The 20051-nt window shown below is 45.0% G+C and overlaps 1 protein-coding gene across 7 annotated transcripts in view; it reads left to right on the top strand.

Moving 5' to 3' along the window:
• LOC131937823 (tudor domain-containing protein 5) overlaps window positions 1-20051 on the top strand; it is a 55436-nt gene that overhangs the window by 30918 nt on the left and 4467 nt on the right. For 6 of the 7 annotated variants that reach the window (XM_059295491.1, XM_059295492.1, XM_059295489.1 and 3 more), the window contains exons 16-25: window positions 1781-1890; window positions 2729-2843; window positions 9045-9124; window positions 10146-10205; window positions 10475-10583; window positions 12308-12426; window positions 12931-13046; window positions 18335-18384; window positions 19049-19207; window positions 19392-19617. In XM_059295491.1, coding sequence (XP_059151474.1) covers window positions 1781-1890; window positions 2729-2843; window positions 9045-9124; window positions 10146-10205; window positions 10475-10583; window positions 12308-12426; window positions 12931-13046; window positions 18335-18384; window positions 19049-19207; window positions 19392-19617 — 1144 coding nt within the window. The remainder of the gene's footprint in view (window positions 1-1780; window positions 1891-2728; window positions 2844-9044; window positions 9125-10145; window positions 10206-10474; window positions 10584-12307; window positions 12427-12930; window positions 13047-18334; window positions 18385-19048; window positions 19208-19391; window positions 19618-20051) is intronic. The other variant, XM_059295495.1, reaches the window with a different exon arrangement.

The following is a 20051-nucleotide window of genomic DNA, read 5'->3' as shown; positions in this document are numbered from 1 at the left end:
TGGGCGTGTTCTACTGGCGGCCCCAAAGTGGGCGTGTTCTACTGGTGGCCAAAGTGGGCGAGTTCTACTGATGGCCAAAGTGGGCGTGTTCTACTGATGGCCAAAGTGGGCGTGTTCTACTGCTATAGTGGGCGTGTTCTACTGATGGCCAAAGTGGGCGTGTTCTACTGCTATAGTGGGCGTGTTCTACTGATGGCCAAAGTGGTCGTGTTCTACTGGTGGCCAAAGTGGGCGTGTTCTACTGATGGCCAAAGTGGGCGTGTTCTACTGGTGGCCAAAGTGGGCGTGTTCTACTGATGGCCAAAGTGGGCGTGTTCTACTGGTGGCCAAAGTGGGTGTGTTCTACTGATGGCCAAAGTGGGCATGTTCTACTGGCGGCCAAAGTGGGCGTGTTCTACTGGTGGCCAAAGTGGGCATGTTCTACTGGTGACTAAAGTGGACAGCCAGGTATAGGTTTGTCCATACACTTGTCTCTGGTGGGCTTGGTATACTTGTCTCACGTGGGCTTGGTATACTTGTCTCATGTGGGCTTGGTATACTTGTCTCACGTGGGCTTGGTATACTTGTCTCTGGTGGGCTTGGTATACTTGTCTCACGTGGGCTTGGTATACTTGTCTCTGGTGGGCTTGGTATACTTGTCTCTTGTGGGCTTGGTATACTTGTCTCACGTGGGCTTGGTATAATTGTCTCTGGTGGGCTTGGTATACTTGTCTCTGGTGGGCTTGGTATACTTGTCTCTGGTGGGCTTGGTATACTTGTCTCTGGTGGGCTTGGTATACTTGTCTCACGTGGGCTTGGTATACTTGTCTCACGTGGGCTTGGTATACTTGTCTCATGTGGGCTTGGTATACTTGTCTCATGTGGGCTTGGTATACTTGTCTCTGGTGGGCTTGGTATACTTGTCTCATGTGGGCTTGGTTTACTTGTCTCTGGTGGGCTTGGTATACTTGTCTCACGTGGGCTTGGCATACTTGTCTCACGTGGGCTTGGTATACTTGTCTCACGTGGGCTTGGTATACTTGTCTCACGTGGGCTTGGTATACTTGTCTCACGTGGGCTTGGTATACTTGTCTCACGTGGGCTTGGTATACTTGTCTCTGGTGGGCTTGGTATACTTGTCTCTGGTGGGCTTGGTATACTTGTCTCTGGTGGGCTTGGTATACTTGTCTCACGTGGGCTTGGTATACTTGTCTCTGGTGGGCTTGGTATACTTGTCTCTGGTGGGCTTGGTATACTTATCTCTGGTGGGCTTGGTATACTTGTCTCACGTGGGCTTGGTATACTTGTCTCTGGTGGGCTTGGTATACTTGTCTCTGGTGGGCTTGGTATACTTGTCTCTGGTGGGCTTGGTATACTTGTCTCTGGTGGGCTTGGTATACTTGTCTCTGGTGGGCTTGGTATACTTGTCTCTGGTGGGCTTGGTATACTTGTCTCTGGTGGGCTTGGTATACTTGTCTCATGTGGGCTTGGTTTACTTGTCTCTGGTGGGCTTGGTGCACTTTGAGAGGTATGTGCACACACATTTACCCAATACTCCAAGATCCTAGCTCTGAAAACAAACTCAAATAAATGTTCCAACATAAGACTGGTATGGGCAGCCATTGTTTGGCAGGTGATTAGTGCTAGTCTCACCATGAGGGTCCATCATTATTCAAGCTTGACTTAGTTAGCTGCTAGTCTTACCATGAGTTAGCTACTAGTCTCACCATGAGTTAGCTGCTAGTCTCACCATGAGTTAGCTACTAGTCTCACTATCAAGGTTCTCATGTTTATCTTACAGGCACCCAGCATGGACCTGCTGTATGGCAGAGCATCTGAGGCCGTGGAGGAAGACAGCTGTGAAGGTCAAGGCCAGAGCCCTGAACCTTCTCCATGTAGATATGTCAGACAGTGAGTATTAGCTGTTCAGGCAGGTGCTGACTTACATGACAGGTGCTGACTTACATGACAGGTGCTGACTTACATGGCAGGTGCTGACTTACATGGCAGGTGCTGACTTACATGGCATGTGCTGACTTACATGACAGGTGCTGACTTACATGGCAGGTGCTGACTTACATGGCAGGTGCTGACTTACATGGCAGGTGCTGACTTACATGACAGGTGCTGACTTACATGACAGGTGCTGACTTACATGACAGGTGCTGACTTACATGGCAGGTGCTGACTTACATGACAGGTGCTGACTTACATGACAGCTGCTGACTTACATGGCAGGTGCTGACTTACAAGGCAGGTGCTGACTTACATGGCAGGTGCTGACTTACATGACAGGTGCTGACTTACATGACAGGTGCTGACTTACATGGCAGGTGCTGACTTACATGACAGGTGTTTTAGATGACTGACTGACTGTACCAAACTGCCCATGTTACACATGACTGAATGACTGTACCAAAGTCTCCATGTTACACATGACTTTACCAAAGTCTCCATGTTACACATGACTTTACCAAAGTGTCCATGTTACACATGACTTTACCAAAGTGTCCATGTTACACATGACTTTACCAAACTGCCCATGTTACACATGACTGAATGACTGTACCAAAGTGTCCATGTTACACATGACTTTACCAAAGTCTCCATGTTACACATGACTTTACCAAAGTGTCCATGTTACACATGACTGAATGACTGTACCAAAGTGTCCATGATACACATGACTGAATGACTGTACCAAAGTGTCCATGTTACACATGACTGTACCAAAGTGTCCATGTTACAGGGCCCAAGTAACAGATGACTGTAACATCAATTTGATCAACCTGGATGGACACTTGTACCTGCTGTCTTCAGAGATCTCAAGCTTTTTCTTTGAAGAGGACATCATTAGTGCTAAGGTAGTGTTAGAGGACATTATCAGTGCTAAGGTAGTGTTAGAGGACATCATTAGTGCTAAGGTAGTGTTAGAGGACATCATTAGTGCTAAGGTAGTGTTAGAGGACATCATTAGTGCTAAGGTAGTGTTCACTTATCTTAGAGGACATCATTAGTGCTAAGGTAGTGTTAGAGGACATCATTAGTGCTAAGGTAGTGTTAGAGGACATCATTAGTGCTAAGGTAGTGTTCACTTATCTTAGAGGACATCATTAGTGCTAAGGTAGTGTTAGAGGACATCATTAGTGCTAAGGTAGTGTTAGAGGACATCATTAGTGCTAAGGTAGTGTTCACTATGAATGGAGTGAGGCCATGGTCAGGTTATGAATGGAGTGAGGCCATCACATGGTCAGGTTATGAATGGAGTGAGGCCATGGTCAGGTTATGAATGGAGTGAGGCCATCACATGGTCAGGTTATGAATGGAGTGAGGCCATCACATGGTCAGGTTATGAATGGAGTGAGGCCATCACATGGTCAGGTTATGAATGGAGTGAGGCCATGGTCAGGTTATGAATGGAGTGAGGCCATCACATGGTCAGGTTATGAATGGAGTGAGGCCATCACATGGTCAGGTTATGAATGGAGTGAGGCCATCACATGGTCAGGTTATGAATGGAGTGAGGCCATCACATGGTCAGGTTATGAATGGAGTGAGGCCATGGTCAGGCTATGAATGAAGTGAGGCCATCACATGGTCAGGTTATGAATGGAATGAGGCCATGGTCAGGTTATGAATGGAGTGAGACCAAGGTCAGGTTATGAATGGAGTGAGGCCATGGTCAGGTTATGAATGGAGTGAGGCCATGGTCAGGTTATGAATGGAGTGAGGCCATGGTCAGGTTATGAATGGAGTGAGGCCATCACATGGTCAGGTTATGAATGGAGTGAGGCCATGGTCAGGTTATGAATGGAATGAGGCCATGGTCAGGCTATGAATGGAGTGAGGCCATCACATGGTCAGGTTATGAATGGAGTGAGGCCATCACATGGTCAGGTTATGAATGGAGTGAGGCCATGGTCAGGCTATGAATGGAGTGAGACCATGGTCAGGTTATGAATGGTGAGGCCATGGTCAGGTTATGAATGGAGTGAGGCCATGGTCAGGTTATGAATGGAGTGAGGCCATGGTCAGGTTATGAATGGAGTGAGGCCATGGTCAGGTTATGAATGGAGTGAGGCCATCACATGGTCAGGTTATGAATGGAGTGAGGCCATGGTCAGGTTATGAATGGAGTGAGGCCATGGTCAGGCTATGAATGAAGTGAGGCCATCACATGGTCAGGTTATGAATGGAGTGAGGCCATGGTCAGGTTATGAATGGAGTGAGGCCATGGTCAGGTTATGAATGGAGTGAGGCCATCACATGGTCAGGTTATGAATGGAGTGAGGCCATGGTCAGGTTATGAATGGAGTGAGGCCATCACATGGTCAGGTTATGAATGGAGTGAGGCCATGGTCAGGTTATGAATGGAGTGAGGCCATGGTCAGGTTATGAATGGAGTGAGGCCATGGTCAGGTTATGAATGGAGTGAGGCCATCACATGGTCAGGTTATGAATGGAGTGAGGCCATGGTCAGGCTATGAATGGAGTGAGACCATGGTCAGGTTATGAATGGAGTGAGGCCATGGTCAGGTTATGAATGGAGTGAGGCCATGGTCAGGTTATGAATGGAGTGAGGCCATGGTCAGGTTATGAATGGAGTGAGGCCATGGTCAGGTTATGAATGGAGTGAGGCCATGGTCAGGTTATGAATGGAGTGAGGCCATGGTCAAGTTATGAATGGAGTGAGGCCATGGTCAGGTTATGAATGGAGTGAGGCCATGGTCAGGTTATGAATGGAGTGAGGCCATGGTCAGGTTATGAATGGAGTGAGGCCATGGTCAAGTTATGAATGGAGTGAGGCCATGGTCAGGTTATGAATGGAGTGAGGCCATGGTCAGGTTATGAATGGAGTGAGGCCATGGTCAGGTTATGAATGGAGTGAGGCCATGGTCAGGTTATGAATGGAGTGAGGCCATGGTCAGGTTATGAATGGAGTGAGGCCATCACATGGTCAGGTTATGAATGGAGTGAGGCCATGGTCAGGTTATGAATGGAGTGAGGCCATCACATGGTCAGGTTATGAATGGAGTGAGGCCATCACATGGTCAGGTTATGAATGGAGTGAGGCCATCACATGGTCAGGTTATGAATGGAGTGAGGCCATGGTCAGGCTATGAATGGAGTGAGGCCATGGTCAGGTTATGAATGGAGTGAGGCCATGGTCAGGCTATGAATGGAGTGAGGCCATCACATGGTCAGGTTATGAATGGAGTAAGGCCATGGTCAGGTTATGAATGGAGTGAGGCCATCACATGGTCAGGTTATGAATGGAGTGAGGCCATGGTCAGGTTATGAATGGAGTGAGGCCATGGTCAGGTTATGAATGGAGTGAGGCCATCACATGGTCAGGTTATGAATGGAGTGAGGCCATCACATGGTCAGGTTATGAATGGAGTGAGGCCATGGTCAGGTTATGAATGGAGTGAGGCCATCACATGGTCAGGTTATGAATGGAGTGAGGCCATGTTTAGGTTATGAATGGAGTGAGGCCATGGTCAGGTTATGAATGGAGTGAGGCCATCACATGGTCAGGTTATGAATGGAGTGAGGCCATGGTCAGGTTATGAATGGAGTGAGGCCATGGTCAGGTTATGAATGGAGTGAGGCCATGGTCAGGTTATGAATGGAGTGAGGCCATGGTCAGGTTATGAATGGAGTGAGGCCATCACATGGTCAGGTTATGAATGGAGTGAGGCCATCACATGGTCAGGTTATTCAGGTTATGAATGGAGTGAGGCCATGGTCAGGTTATGAATGGAGTGAGGCCATCACATGGTCAGGTTATGAATGGAGTGAGGCCATCACATGGTCAGGTTATGAATGGAGTGAGGCCATCACATGGTCAGGTTATGAATGGAGTGAGGCCATCACATGGTCAGGTTATGAATGGAGTGAGGCCATGGTCAGGCTATGAATGAAGTGAGGCCATCACATGGTCAGGTTATGAATGGAGTGAGGCCATGGTCAGGTTATGAATGGAGTGAGACCAAGGTCAGGTTATGAATGGAATGAGGCCATGGTCAGGTTATGAATGGAGTGAGACCATGGTCAGGTTATGAATGGAGTGAGGCCATGGTCAGGTTATGAATGGAGTGAGGCCATGGTCAGGTTATGAATGGAGTGAGGCCATGGTCAGGTTATGAATGGAGTGAGGCCATCACATGGTCAGGTTATGAATGGAGTGAGGCCATGGTCAGGCTATGAATGGAGTGAGGCCATCACATGGTCAGGTTATGAATGGAGTGAGGCCATCACATGGTCAGGTTATGAATGGAGTGAGGCCATCACATGGTCAGGTTATGAATGGAGTGAGGCCATGGTCAGGTTATGAATGGAGTGAGGCCATCACATGGTCAGGTTATGAATGGAGTGAGGCCATCACATGGTCAGGTTATGAATGGAGTGAGGCCATCACATGGTCAGGTTATGAATGGAGTGAGGCCATCACATGGTCAGGTTATGAATGGAGTGAGGCCATGGTCAGGCTATGAATGAAGTGAGGCCATCACATGGTCAGGTTATGAATGGAATGAGGCCATGGTCAGGTTATGAATGGAGTGAGACCAAGGTCAGGTTATGAATGGAGTGAGGCCATGGTCAGGTTATGAATGGAGTGAGGCCATGGTCAGGTTATGAATGGAGTGAGGCCATCACATGGTCAGGTTATGAATGGAGTGAGGCCATGGTCAGGCTATGAATGGAGTGAGGCCATGGTCAGGTTATGAATGGAGTGAGGCAATGGTCAGGTTATGAATGGTGAGGCCATGGTCAGGTTATGAATGGAGTGAGGCCATGGTCAGGTTATGAATGGAGTGAGGCCATGGTCAGGTTATGAATGGAGTGAGGCCATGGTCAGGTTATGAATGGAGTGAGGCCATGGTCAAGTTATGAATGGAGTGAGGCCATGGTCAGGTTATGAATGGAGTGAGGCCATGGTCAGGTTATGAATGGAGTGAGGCCATGGTCAGGTTATGAATGGAGTGAGGCCATGGTCAAGTTATGAATGGAGTGAGGCCATGGTCAGGTTATGAATGGAGTGAGGCCATGGTCAGGTTATGAATGGAGTGAGGCCATGGTCAAGTTATGAATGGAGTGAGGCCATGGTCAGGTTATGAATGGAGTGAGGCCATGGTCAGGTTATGAATGGAGTGAGGCCATCACATGGTCAGGTTATGAATGGAGTGAGGCCATGGTCAGGTTATGAATGGAGTGAGGCCATCACATGGTCAGGTTATGAATGGAGTGAGGCCATGGTCAGGTTATGAACGGAGTGAGGCCATCACATGGTCAGGTTATGAATGGAGTGAGGCCATGGTCAGGTTATGAATGGAGTGAGGCCATGGTCAGGTTATGAATGGAGTGAGGCCATCACATGGTCAGGTTATGAATGGAGTGAGGCCATGGTCAGGCTATGAATGGAGGCCATGGTCAGGCTATGAATGGAGTGAGGCCATGGTCAGGTTATGAATGGAGTGAGGCCATGGTCAGGTTATGAATGGAGTGAGGCCATGGTCAGGTTATGAATGGAGTGAGGCCATCACATGGTCAGGTTATGAATGGAGTGAGGCCATCACATGGTCAGGTTATGAATGGAGTGAGGCCATGGTCAGGTTATGAATGGAGTGAGGCCATCACATGGTCAGGTTATGAATGGAGTGAGGCCATGGTCAGGTTATGAATGGAGTGAGGCCATCACATGGTCAGGTTATGAATGGAGTGAGGCCATGGTCAGGTTATGAACGGAGTGAGGCCATCACATGGTCAGGTTATAAATGGAGTGAGGCCATGGTCAGGTTATGAATGGAGTGAGGCCATGGTCAGGTTATGAATGGAGTGAGGCCATCACATGGTCAGGTTATGAATGGAGTGAGGCCATGGTCAGGCTATGAATGGAGTGAGGCCATGGTCAGGTTATGAATGGAGTGAGGCCATGGTCAGGTTATGAATGGAGTGAGGCCATGGTCAGGTTATGAATGGAGTGAGGCCATCACATGGTCAGGTTATGAATGGAGTGAGGCCATCACATGGTCAGGTTATGAATGGAGTGAGGCCATCACATGGTCAGGTTATGAATGGAGTGAGGCCATGGTCAGGTTATGAATGGAGTGAGGCCATCACATGGTCAGGTTATGAATGGAGTGAGGCCATCACATGGTCAGGTTATGAATGGAGTGAGGCCATCACATGGTCAGGTTATGAATGGAGTGAGGCCATCACATGGTCAGGTTATGAATGGAGTGAGGCCATGGTCAGGCTATGAATGAAGTGAGGCCATCACATGGTCAGGTTATGAATGGAATGAGGCCATGGTCAGGTTATGAATGGAGTGAGACCAAGGTCAGGTTATGAATGGAGTGAGGCCATGGTCAGGTTATGAATGGAGTGAGGCCATGGTCAGGTTATGAATGGAGTGAGGCCATGGTCAGGTTATGAATGGAGTGAGGCCATGGTCAGGTTATGAATGGAGTGAGGCCATCACATGGTCAGGTTATGAATGGAGTGAGGCCATGGTCAGGTTATGAATGGAGTGAGGCCATGGTCAGGTTATGAATGGAGTGAGGCCATGGTCAGGTTATGAATGGAGTGAGGCCATGGTCAGGTTATGAATGGAGTGAGGCCATGGTCAGGTTATGAATGGAGTGAGGCCATGGTCAGGTTATGAATGGAGTGAGGCCATGGTCAGGTTATGAATGGAGTGAGGCCATGGTCAGGTTATGAATGGAGTGAGGCCATGGTCAGGTTATGAATGGAGTGAGGCCATGGTCAGGTTATGAATGGAGTGAGGCCATGGTCAAGTTATGAATGGAGTGAGGCCATGGTCAGGTTATGAATGGAGTGAGGCCATCACATGGTCAGGTTATGAATGGAGTGAGGCCATCACATGGTCAGGTTATGAATGGAGTGAGGCCATGGTCAGGTTATGAATGGAGTGAGGCCATCACATGGTCAGGTTATGAATGGAGTGAGGCCATGGTCAAGTTATGAATGGAGTGAGGCCATGGTCAGGTTATGAATGGAGTGAGGCCATGCCAATGAAAGCAACTCACTTTCTCCCCCAGCTGAAGAGTGCCAATGCTGATGTGCCTAAAGTGATAGTCAGCAGGCACAAGTACCCAGAACTCTTCAATGAACTCAGCATGTAAGTCACACTACTTGTTTTAGGGCACAACCATGAGTAAGATCCTTAGAATACACACACCTCCATCCATATAGCATTATTATTAACCCTCTGCTGCCTGATATGTATGTCAAAATGTACTCAATATGATTCAATCTATATATATATATATATATATATATATATATATATATATATATATATATATATATATATATAAAGCAGTGCATGTGTGTTTGTCTGTTTTTCTTTTATGCATTACTACACCTTTTATCCCATTGCCATGAAACTTTGGGAAGTTGTTGAGAATACTCCTGTGGTGATTTATACTGAAAAAAATTTCATATTTGCATAGGTGGCACCCTGGCCTGTCGTGATTAAAATAAAAGTTTGACACCGTTCATTCGATCGCCATAAAAAATTTGCGGTTGATAATAATTCTAAGTTTCTGCACACACAAAAACTATTCTTATTGGCAGCGCCTGGGAGGGTACACTTTTAGTCAAGTTTGGCGCCCAGAGTTCCAGAGTGGCTATCGTAGCACTTGGTATCTGTTAATCAAGCGTCCTGCATAGTGGGAAAGGGGTACTACTATATTTAGCGCTTAAAACAGATACAGCCACAGGCACCCTGTGATTGCGTATTCCAAAGCGCCTTGGGCTCCCCTGTGAGCACTATGGCGTCTGTTTTTCAAAAAGTCTATATTCTATAATCTGTCTGTTTTTCAAAAAGTCTATATTCTATAATCTGTCTGTTTTTCAAAAAGTCTATATTCTATAATATGTTTTTCAAAAAGTCTATATTCTATAATCTGTCTGTTTTTCAAAAAGTCTATATTCTATAATCTGTCTGTTTTTCAAAAAGTCTATATTCTATAATCTGTCTGTTTTTCAAAAAGTCTATATTCTATAATCTGTCTGTTTTTCAAAAAGTCTATATTCTATAATCTGTCTGTTTTTCAAAAAGTCTATATTCTATAATCTGTCTGTTTTTCAAAAAGTCTATATTCTATAATCTGTTTGTTTTTCAAATTCTGTTGCAGGTATGGTGTCAAGAGTGTTACAGAAGACAAAAAATTATTAAGTCTGTTTTCATTAACTGCGTAAGTGTGAATTTAACTTTAGATTAGCTACCATTTTCTTTTGATTTAGAAAGCACATGACAGTAAACATAATTTATCTTTCATACGAGAGTGACATGAATGATTGTTATAACTAATGTTAACCATTTGAAAGGGTGCCATTTATCATTGTTATGAGAGTGACATGAATGATTGTTATAACTAATGTTAACCATTTGAAAGGGTGCCATTTATCATTGTTATGAGAGTGACATGAATGATTGTTATAACTAATGTTAACCATTTGAAAGGGTGCCATTTATCATTGAACTCTATGGGAAGAATGCTGAACATGATGACCTCAAGTCCACGGTGCTAGAGATTCTTAATTGGTTTGACCCTGATGACCCTTACTGGAAGGTAGCTTAAGTAGACTTGTGTTTGTTGTAGAGAGGTGTTTGTTGACCCATGTTTGTGTTTGTAGAGAGGTGTTTGTTGACCCATGTTTGTAGAGAGGTGTTTGTTGACCCATGTTTGTAGCGAGGTGTTGTTGACCAGTGTTTGTAGAGTGTTTGTTGACCCATGTTTGTAGAGAGGTGTTTGTTGACCCATGTTTGTAGAGAGGTGTTTGTTGACCCATGTTTGTAGAGAGGTGTTTGTTGACCCATGTTTGTAGCGAGATGTTTGTTGACCTGTGTTTGAAGGGAGGTGTTTGTTGACCCATGTTTGTAGAGAGATGTTTGTTGACCCATGTTTGTAGAGAGATGTTTGTTGACCTGTGTTTAAAGGGAGGTGTTTGTTGACCCATGTTTGTAGCGAGATGTTTGTTGACCTGTGTTTGAAGGGAGGTGTTTGTTGACCCATGTTTGTAGAGAGATGTTTGTTGACCCATGTTTGTAGAGAGATGTTTGTTGACCTGTGTTTAAAGGGAGGTGTTTGTTGACCCATGTTTGTAGAGAGATGTTTGTTGACCTGTGTTTGAAGGGAGGTGTTTGTTGACCCATGTTTGTTGACCCATGTTTGTTGACCCATGTTTGTAGAGAGATGTTTGTTGACCCATGTTTGTAGAGAGGTGTTTGTTGACCCATGTTTGTTGACCCATGTTTGTTGACCCATGTTTGTAGAGAGATGTTTGTTGACCCATGTTTGTAGAGAGATGTTTGTTGACCCATGTTTGTAGAGAGATGTTTGTTGACCCATGTTTGTTGACCCATGTTTGTAGCGAGGTGTTTGTTGACCAGTGTTTGTAGAGTGTTTGTTGACCCATGTTTGTAGAGAGGTGTTTGTTGACCTGTGTTTGAAGGGAGGTGTTTGTTGACCTGTGTTTGAAGGGAGGTGTTTGTTGACCAGTGTTTGTGTTTGTAGGGAGGTGTTTGTTGACCAGTGTTTGTAGAGTGTTTGTTGACCCATGTTTGTAGAGAGGTGTTTGTTGACCTGTGTTTGAAGGGAGGTGTTTGTTGACCTGTGTTTGAAGGGAGGTGTTTGTTGACCAGTGTTTGTGTTTGTAGGGAGGTGTTTGTTGACCCATGTTTGTTGACCCATGTTTGTGTTTGTAGAGAGGTGTTTGTTGACCTGTGTGTAGAGAGGTGTTTGTTGACCCAAGTTTGTAGCGAGATGTTTGTTGACCTGTGTTTGTAGAGAGATGTTTGTTGACCCAAGTTTGTAGGGAGGTGTTTGTTGACCCATGTTTGTAGCGAGATGTTTGTTGACCTGTGTTTGTAGGGAGGTGTTTGTTGACCAGTGTTTGTAGAGAGATGTTTGTTGACCTGTGTTTGTGTTTGTAGGGAGGTGTTTGTTGACCTGTGTTTGTAGGGAGGTGTTTGTTGACTTGTGTTTGTAGAGAGATGTTTGTTGACCCATGTTTGTGTTTGTAGGGAGATGTTTGTTGACCCATTTTTGTGTATGTAGGGAGATGTTTGTTGACCCATGTTTGTGTTTGTAGGGAGATGTTTGTAGGGAGATGTTTGTTGACCCATGTTTGTAGAGAGATGTTTGTTGACCCATGTTTGTAGAGAGATGTTTGTTGACCCATGTTTGTAGAGAGATGTTTGTTGACCCATGTTTGTAGAGAGATGTTTGTTGACCCATGTTTGTAGAGAGATGTTTGTTGACCCATGTTTGTTGACCCATGTTTGTGTTTGTAGGGAGAAGATGATAACAGCTCTGTGACAACTCAGGAAGAAACTACTAGCGTAGTTGAGGACCCTGATGTGCCTGGCTTGGATGACCTTCAACTTGTGCTTAATTCTTTGAATATTAAACGGTAAGGTTGTTCATTTGGACCTTAGGAAAAATGGCTTAACTAGTCTTTATCCCCAGGTAACATAATGCTAGTCTTTACCCTTAGATAATGTATTGCTAGTCTTTACCCTCAGGAAATGTAATGCTAGTCTTTACCCTCCAGAAATGTAATGCTAGTCTTTACCCTCCAGAAATGTAATGCTAGTCTTTACCCTCCAGAAATGTAATGCTAGTCTTTACCCTCCAGAAATGTAATGCTAGTCTTTACCCTCAGGAAATGTAATGCTAGTCTTTACCCTTCAGAAATGTAATGCTAGTCTTTACCCTCCAGAAATGTAATGCTAGTCTTTACCCCCAGGAAACATAATGCTAGTCTTTACCCTCCAGAAATGTAATGCTAGTCTTTACCCCCCAGAAATGTAATGCTAGTCTTTACCCTCCAGAAATGTAATGCTAGTCTTTACCCCCCAGAAATGTAATGCTAGTCTTTACCCCCCAGAAATGTAATGCTAGTCTTTACCCTCAGGAAACGTATCCTGAACACAATGTTGACTGAGGTGCCTTGCTCGCCCCAGCATGTCAATGAGCTGAATGAGGTGGAATACAAAATCAAGAAAGTTCAAAATCTGATCAACAACTTAGGTAAATTTGGATTGGGTGGCTTTATGGCTGAGGATTGTATGGCTGGTAAATTGTTTGTAGACATGCCTACTGTCCCCCTAAAAGCCAAATTGTTTTGATTTGGATTGGTTGGCTGTATAGCTGGTGGATTGGTTGGCTGTATGGCTGGTGGATTGGTTGGCTGTATGGCTGGTGGATTGGTTGGCTCTATGCTGGTGGATTGGTTGGCTGTATGGCTGGTGGATTGGATGTCTGTATGGCTGGTGGATTGGTTGGCTGTATGGCTGGTGGATTGGTTGGCTGTATGGCTGGTGGATTGGTTGGCTGTATGGCTGGTGGATTGGTTGGCTGTATGGCTGGTGAATTGGTTGGCTGTATGGCTGGTGGATTGGTTGGCTGTATGGCTGGTGGATTGGTTGGCTGTATGGCTGGTGGATTGGTTGGCTGTATGGCTGGTGGATTGGTTGGCTGTATGGCTGGTGGATTGGTTGGCTGTATGGCTGGTGGATTGGTTGGCTGTATGGCTGGTGGATTGGTTGGCTGTATGGCTGGTGGATTGGTTGGCTACTGCATTGGTTGGCTGTATGGCTGGTGGATTGGTTGGCTGTATGGCTGGTGGATTGGTTGGCTGTATGGCTGGTGGATTGGTTGGCTTGTATGGCTGGTGGATTGGTTGGCTGTATGGCTGGTGGATTGGTTGGCTGTATGGCTGGTGGATTGGTTGGTATCTTGGATGGCTGTGTGGGGCTGGGTTTTGCCCAATGTGTTGTGATGAGTAGTTAGGTCAACTGGGTTTGTTGTGATGAGTAGTTGGGTCAACTGGGTTTGTTGTGATGAGTAGTTGGGTCAACTGGGTTTGTTGTGATGAGTAGTTGGGTCAACTGGGTTTGTTGTGATGAGTAGTTGGGTCAACTGGGTTTGTATGAGTAGTTGGGTCAACTGGGTTTGTATGAGAAGTTGGGTCAACTGGGTTTGTTGTGATGAGTAGTTGGGTCAACTGGGTTTGTATGAGTAGTTGGGTCAACTGGGTTTGTTGTGATGAGTAGTTGGGTCAACTGGGTTTGTTGTGATGAGTAGTTGGGTCAACTGGGTTTGTTGTGATGAGTAGTTGGGTCAACTGGGTTTGTTGTGATGAGTAGTTGGGTCAACTGGGTTTGTTGTGATGAGAAGTTGGGTCAACTGGGTTTGTATGAGTAGTTGGGTCAACTGGGTTTGTTGTGATGAGTAGTTGGGTCAACTGGGTTTGTTGTGATGAGTAGTTGGGTCAACTGGGTTTGTTGTGATGAGTAGTTGGGTCAACTGGGTTTGTTGTGATGAGTAGTTGGGTCAACTGGGTTTGTATGAGTAGTTGGGTCAACTGGGTTTGTATGAGAAGTTGGGTCAACTGGGTTTGTTGTGATGAGTAGTTGGGTCAACTGGGTTTGTTGTGATGAGAAGTTGGGTCAACTGGGTTTGTTGTGATGAGTAGTTGGGTCAACTGGGTTTGTATGAGTAGTTGGGTCAACTGGGTTTGTATGAGTAGTTGGGTCAACTGGGTTTGTTGTGATGAGTAGTTGGGTCAACTGGGTTTGTTGTGATGAGTAGTTGGGTCAACTGGGTTTGTTGTGATGAGTAGTTGGGTCAACTGGGTTTGTAGTGATGAGAAGTTGGGTCAACTGGGTTTGTTGTGATGAGTAGTTGGGTCAACTGGGTTTGTATGAGTAGTTGGGTCAACTGGGTTTGTTGTGATGAGTAGTTGGGTCAACTGGGTTTGTAGTGATGAGAAGTTGGGTCAACTGGGTTTGTAGTGATGAGTAGTTGGGTCAACTGGGTTTGTTGTGATGAGTAGTTGGGTCAACTGGGTTTGTATGAGTAGTTGGGTCAACTGGGTTTGTATGAGTAGTTGGGTCAACTGGGTTTGTTGTGATGAGTAGTTGGGTCAACTGGGTTTGTTGTGATGAGTAGTTGGGTCAACTGGGTTTGTATGAGTAGTTGGGTCAACTGGGTTTGTATGAGTAGTTGGGTCAACTGGGTTTGTTGTGATGAGTAGTTGGGTCAACTGGGTTTGTTGTGATGAGTAGTTGGGTCAACTGGGTTTGTTGTGATGAGTAGTTGGGTCAACTGGGTTTGTATGAGTAGTTGGGTCAACTGGGTTTGTATGAGTAGTTGGGTCAACTGGGTTTGTTGTGATGAGTAGTTGGGTCAACTGGGTTTGTTGTGATGAGTAGTTGGGTCAACTGGGTTTGTTGTGATGAGTAGTTGGGTCAACTGGGTTTGTTGTGATGAGTAGTTGGGTCAACTGGGTTTGTTGTGATGAGTAGTTGGGTCAACTGGGTTTGTATGAGTAGTTGGGTCAACTGGGTTTGTATGAGAAGTTGGGTCAACTGGGTTTGTATGAGTAGTTGGGTCAACTGGGTTTGTATGAGTAGTTGGGTCAACTGGGTTTGTTGTGATGAGAAGTTGGGTCAACTGGGTTTGTTGTGATGAGTAGTTGGGTCAACTGGGTTTGTATGAGTAGTTGGGTCAACTGGGTTTGTATGAGTAGTTGGGTCAACTGGGTTTGTTGTGATGAGAAGTTGGGTCAACTGGGTTTGTATGAGTAGTTGGGTCAACTGGGTTTGTTGTGATGAGAAGTTGGGTCAACTGGGTTTGTTGTGATGAGTAGTTGGGTCAACTGGGTTTGTATGAGTAGTTGGGTCAACTGGGTTTGTATGAGTAGTTGGGTCAACTGGGTTTGTTGTGATGAGTAGTTGGGTCAACTGGGTTTGTTGTGATGAGTAGTTGGGTCAACTGGGTTTGTTGTGATGAGTAGTTGGGTCAACTGGGTTTGTATGAGTAGTTGGGTCAACTGGGTTTGTTGTGATGAGTAGTTGGGTCAACTGGGTTTGTTGTGATGAGAAGTTGGGTCAACTGGGTTTGTATGAGTAGTTGGGTCAACTGGGTTTGTATGAGTAGTTGGGTCAACTGGGTTTGTTGTGATGAGTAGTTGGGTCAACTGGGTTTGTTGTGATGAGTAGTTGGGTCAACTGGGTTTGTATGAGTAGTTGGGTCAACTGGGTTTGTATGAGTAGTTGGGTCAACTGGGTTTGTATGAGTAGTTGGGTCAACTGGGTTTGTATGAGTAGTTGGGTCAACTGGGTTTGTTGTGATGAGTAGTTGGGTCAACTGGGTTTGTTGTGATGAGTAGTTGGGTCAACTGGGTTTGTTGTGATGAGTAGTTGGGTCAACTGGGTTTGTTGTGATGAGTAGTTGGGTCAACTGGGTTTGTTGTGATGAGTAGTTGGGTCAACTGGGTTTGTAGTGATGAGAAGTTGGGTCAACTGGGTTTGTATGAGTAGTTGGGTCAACTGGGTTTGTATGAGAAGTTGGGTCAACTGGGTTTGTATGAGTAGTTGGGTCAACTGGGTTTGTATGAGTAGTTGGGTCAACTGGGTTTGTATGAGTAGTTGGGTCAACTGGGTTTGTTGTGATGAGTAGTTGGGTCAACTGGGTTTGTTGTGATGAGTAGTTGGGTCAACTGGGTTTGTTGTGATGAGAAGTTGGGTCAACTGGGTTTGTATGAGTAGTTGGGTCAACTGGGTTTGTTGTGATGAGTAGTTGGGTCAACTGGGTTTGTAGTGATGAGAAGTTGGGTCAACTGGGTTTGTAGTGATGAGAAGTTGGGTCAACTGGGTTTGTATGAGTAGTTGGGTCAACTGGGTTTGTATGAGTAGTTGGGTCAACTGGGTTTGTATGAGTAGTTGGGTCAACTGGGTTTGTTGTGATGAGAAGTTGGGTCAACTGGGTTTGTTGTGATGAGAAGTTGGGTCAACTGGGTTTGTTGTGATGAGTAGTTGGGTCAACTGGGTTTGTTGTGATGAGTAGTTGGGTCAACTGGGTTTGTATGAGTAGTTGGGTCAACTGGGTTTGTATGAGTAGTTGGGTCAACTGGGTTTGTTGTGATGAGTAGTTGGGTCAACTGGGTTTGTATGAGTAGTTGGGTCAACTGGGTTTGTATGAGTAGTTGGGTCAACTGGGTTTGTTGTGATGAGTAGTTGGGTCAACTGGGTTTGTTGTGATGAGTAGTTGGGTCAACTGGGTTTGTTGTGATGAGTAGTTGGGTCAACTGGGTTTGTATGAGTAGTTGGGTCAACTGGGTTTGTTGTGATGAGTAGTTGGGTCAACTGGGTTTGTATGAGTAGTTGGGTCAACTGGGTTTGTATGAGAAGTTGGGTCAACTGGGTTTGTTGTGATGAGAAGTTGGGTCAACTGGGTTTGTTGTGATGAGTAGTTGGGTCAACTGGGTTTGTATGAGTAGTTGGGTCAACTGGGTTTGTATGAGAAGTTGGGTCAACTGGGTTTGTATGAGTAGTTGGGTCAACTGGGTTTGTATGAGTAGTTGGGTCAACTGGGTTTGTATGAGTAGTTGGGTCAACTGGGTTTGTTGTGATGAGTAGTTGGGTCAACTGGGTTTGTTGTGATGAGTAGTTGGGTCAACTGGGTTTGTTGTGATGAGAAGTTGGGTCAACTGGGTTTGTATGAGTAGTTGGGTCAACTGGGTTTGTTGTGATGAGTAGTTGGGTCAACTGGGTTTGTAGTGATGAGAAGTTGGGTCAACTGGGTTTGTAGTGATGAGAAGTTGGGTCAACTGGGTTTGTATGAGTAGTTGGGTCAACTGGGTTTGTATGAGTAGTTGGGTCAACTGGGTTTGTATGAGTAGTTGGGTCAACTGGGTTTGTTGTGATGAGAAGTTGGGTCAACTGGGTTTGTTGTGATGAGAAGTTGGGTCAACTGGGTTTGTTGTGATGAGTAGTTGGGTCAACTGGGTTTGTTGTGATGAGTAGTTGGGTCAACTGGGTTTGTATGAGTAGTTGGGTCAACTGGGTTTGTTGTGATGAGTAGTTGGGTCAACTGGGTTTGTATGAGTAGTTGGGTCAACTGGGTTTGTATGAGTAGTTGGGTCAACTGGGTTTGTTGTGATGAGTAGTTGGGTCAACTGGGTTTGTTGTGATGAGTAGTTGGGTCAACTGGGTTTGTTGTGATGAGTAGTTGGGTCAACTGGGTTTGTATGAGTAGTTGGGTCAACTGGGTTTGTATGAGTAGTTGGGTCAACTGGGTTTGTTGTGATGAGTAGTTGGGTCAACTGGGTTTGTTGTGATGAGTAGTTGGGTCAACTGGGTTTGTATGAGTAGTTGGGTCAACTGGGTTTGTATGAGTAGTTGGGTCAACTGGGTTTGTTGTGATGAGTAGTTGGGTCAACTGGGTTTGTATGAGTAGTTGGGTCAACTGGGTTTGTTGTGATGAGTAGTTGGGTCAACTGGGTTTGTTGTTATTGAACTTTTTTTTTTCAGACCAGACATCTCCAACCATTGGTAAACGTGAAACAACTGAACCATCATTAGTAAGTTTAGACTGACACCCTCTAACATTTTGTTATCATGTCCACAGTTGATTGAAAAAACCCAATGATGTCCAAACACTTTAGAATGTTGCACTTGAGTGACATTTATTATGTACATTGATAAGTTCAGCATTTATAAAGTTTATATAGACATTTATTATGTACATTGATAAGTTCAGCATTTATAAAGTTTATATAGACATTTATTATGTACATTGATAAGTTCAGCATTTATAAAGTTTATATAGACATTTATTATGTACATTGATAAGTTCAGCATTTATAAAGTTTATATAGACATTTATTATGTACATTGATAAGTTCAGCATTTATAAAGTTGATTCTTTACAGGAAAAACATTGAAGAGAATGGGCAATAGTTGTGTGAAAATAATTCTAGAAATAGATTTGTTTCACTGAAAAGTAAATAAGTTTTTTAGAGTACATTTCTCTTTTAATGTGCTGCACTTTTTGGCAATCAAAAAAATAATTCTGGAGGTGCTATCAGTAACATTTTGTTTTAGAAAAGATTGTCTGAAATTATGTGGCACTCTGTACATGTGTGCCTGTTGTACAGGGTGGCATAGGTTGAGTTGTCATGTCAAATAGTGGGATTATAGTTTGTCTGAGAATGTGCTGTGTGCAATGATTGATGTCTCTTTCAGCCATCTGTGGTGAGCACCCAGATGAAGTCGACCCAGAAAGTTGCCCCCATTGTCCAGAGCTCACAGAGCAGCCAGCCTGCAGGGTTAGACACATCTGTGCTGGTCCAGCAGCTGCTGCTGCACAGACTGATGATGGAGCAACTGGGCATGTCTAAAGATGTAAGTCACACACTCTTGGCTGCTTAACTCTGGGCTACTCTATGGCTCATTTCAGTTCACAAACAGCAATAGATGCTGTGTCCCATATAGTGGGCACTGGACTAGAACTGCTGCTGTGATTGATTTGTGTAGGTTGATTTCTAGTTGAATCTTTAAGCTGCACGGTCCGTTTCTTTCATTTCAGCCTGCCCTTATTCAAGCAGCCTTACCTGGGCTGCCTTTAGGACTTGGGTTAACCAACCATCCACTTCAGCAAGGGTTAACCAACCATCCACTTCAGCAAGGGTTAACCAACCATCCACTTCAGCAAGGGTTAACCAACCATCCACTTCAGCAAGGTTTAACTACCTTACAACAGAGCCATCTACAACAACAAGGCCTCAACACACTGGGTTCTTTGTCATCTTTAGGTACTTGAATGACAGTTGTTAGCAGTTCTAGTTTAGGTCAGACTTTACTGGAGGGTGTCAGGACTAACTTTTCTTTCCCACTCTGGTTCTAAATCAAGTCTAGCACTTGTCAATTATGGAACTGCATAGTTGGGTGGTAGAGCACATGACTGCTAATCCAGAGTACAAACTTGTTCAGATCCTGAGCTCAAGTCAGTAGAACTTTCCCTAGTCCACCCAGCTCTCATGAGTACAAACTTGTTCAGATCCTGAGCTTAAGTCAGTAGAACTTTCCCTAGTCCACCCAGCTCTCATGAGTACAAACTTGAATCATGCTAGGAGAGGTCATAGTGGCTGGACATTGTGCTGACCACACTATTCCTTCATATGGCAAGGTCACAGAAACAGGTGAATTCTACTTCACCTGGTCCATGGACCACCAGTGTAACTTGTGC

The sequence above is a fragment of the Physella acuta genome, unplaced genomic scaffold (genome assembly GCF_028476545.2).
Source record: "Physella acuta isolate Inbredline_101_S28 unplaced genomic scaffold, ASM2847654v3 ptg000223l, whole genome shotgun sequence".
In the NCBI taxonomy this organism is placed as follows: Eukaryota; Metazoa; Mollusca; class Gastropoda; family Physidae; genus Physella; species Physella acuta.
Note: the sequence above shows the minus strand (reverse complement) of the source record. Positions and strands in the feature narration are given on the sequence as shown.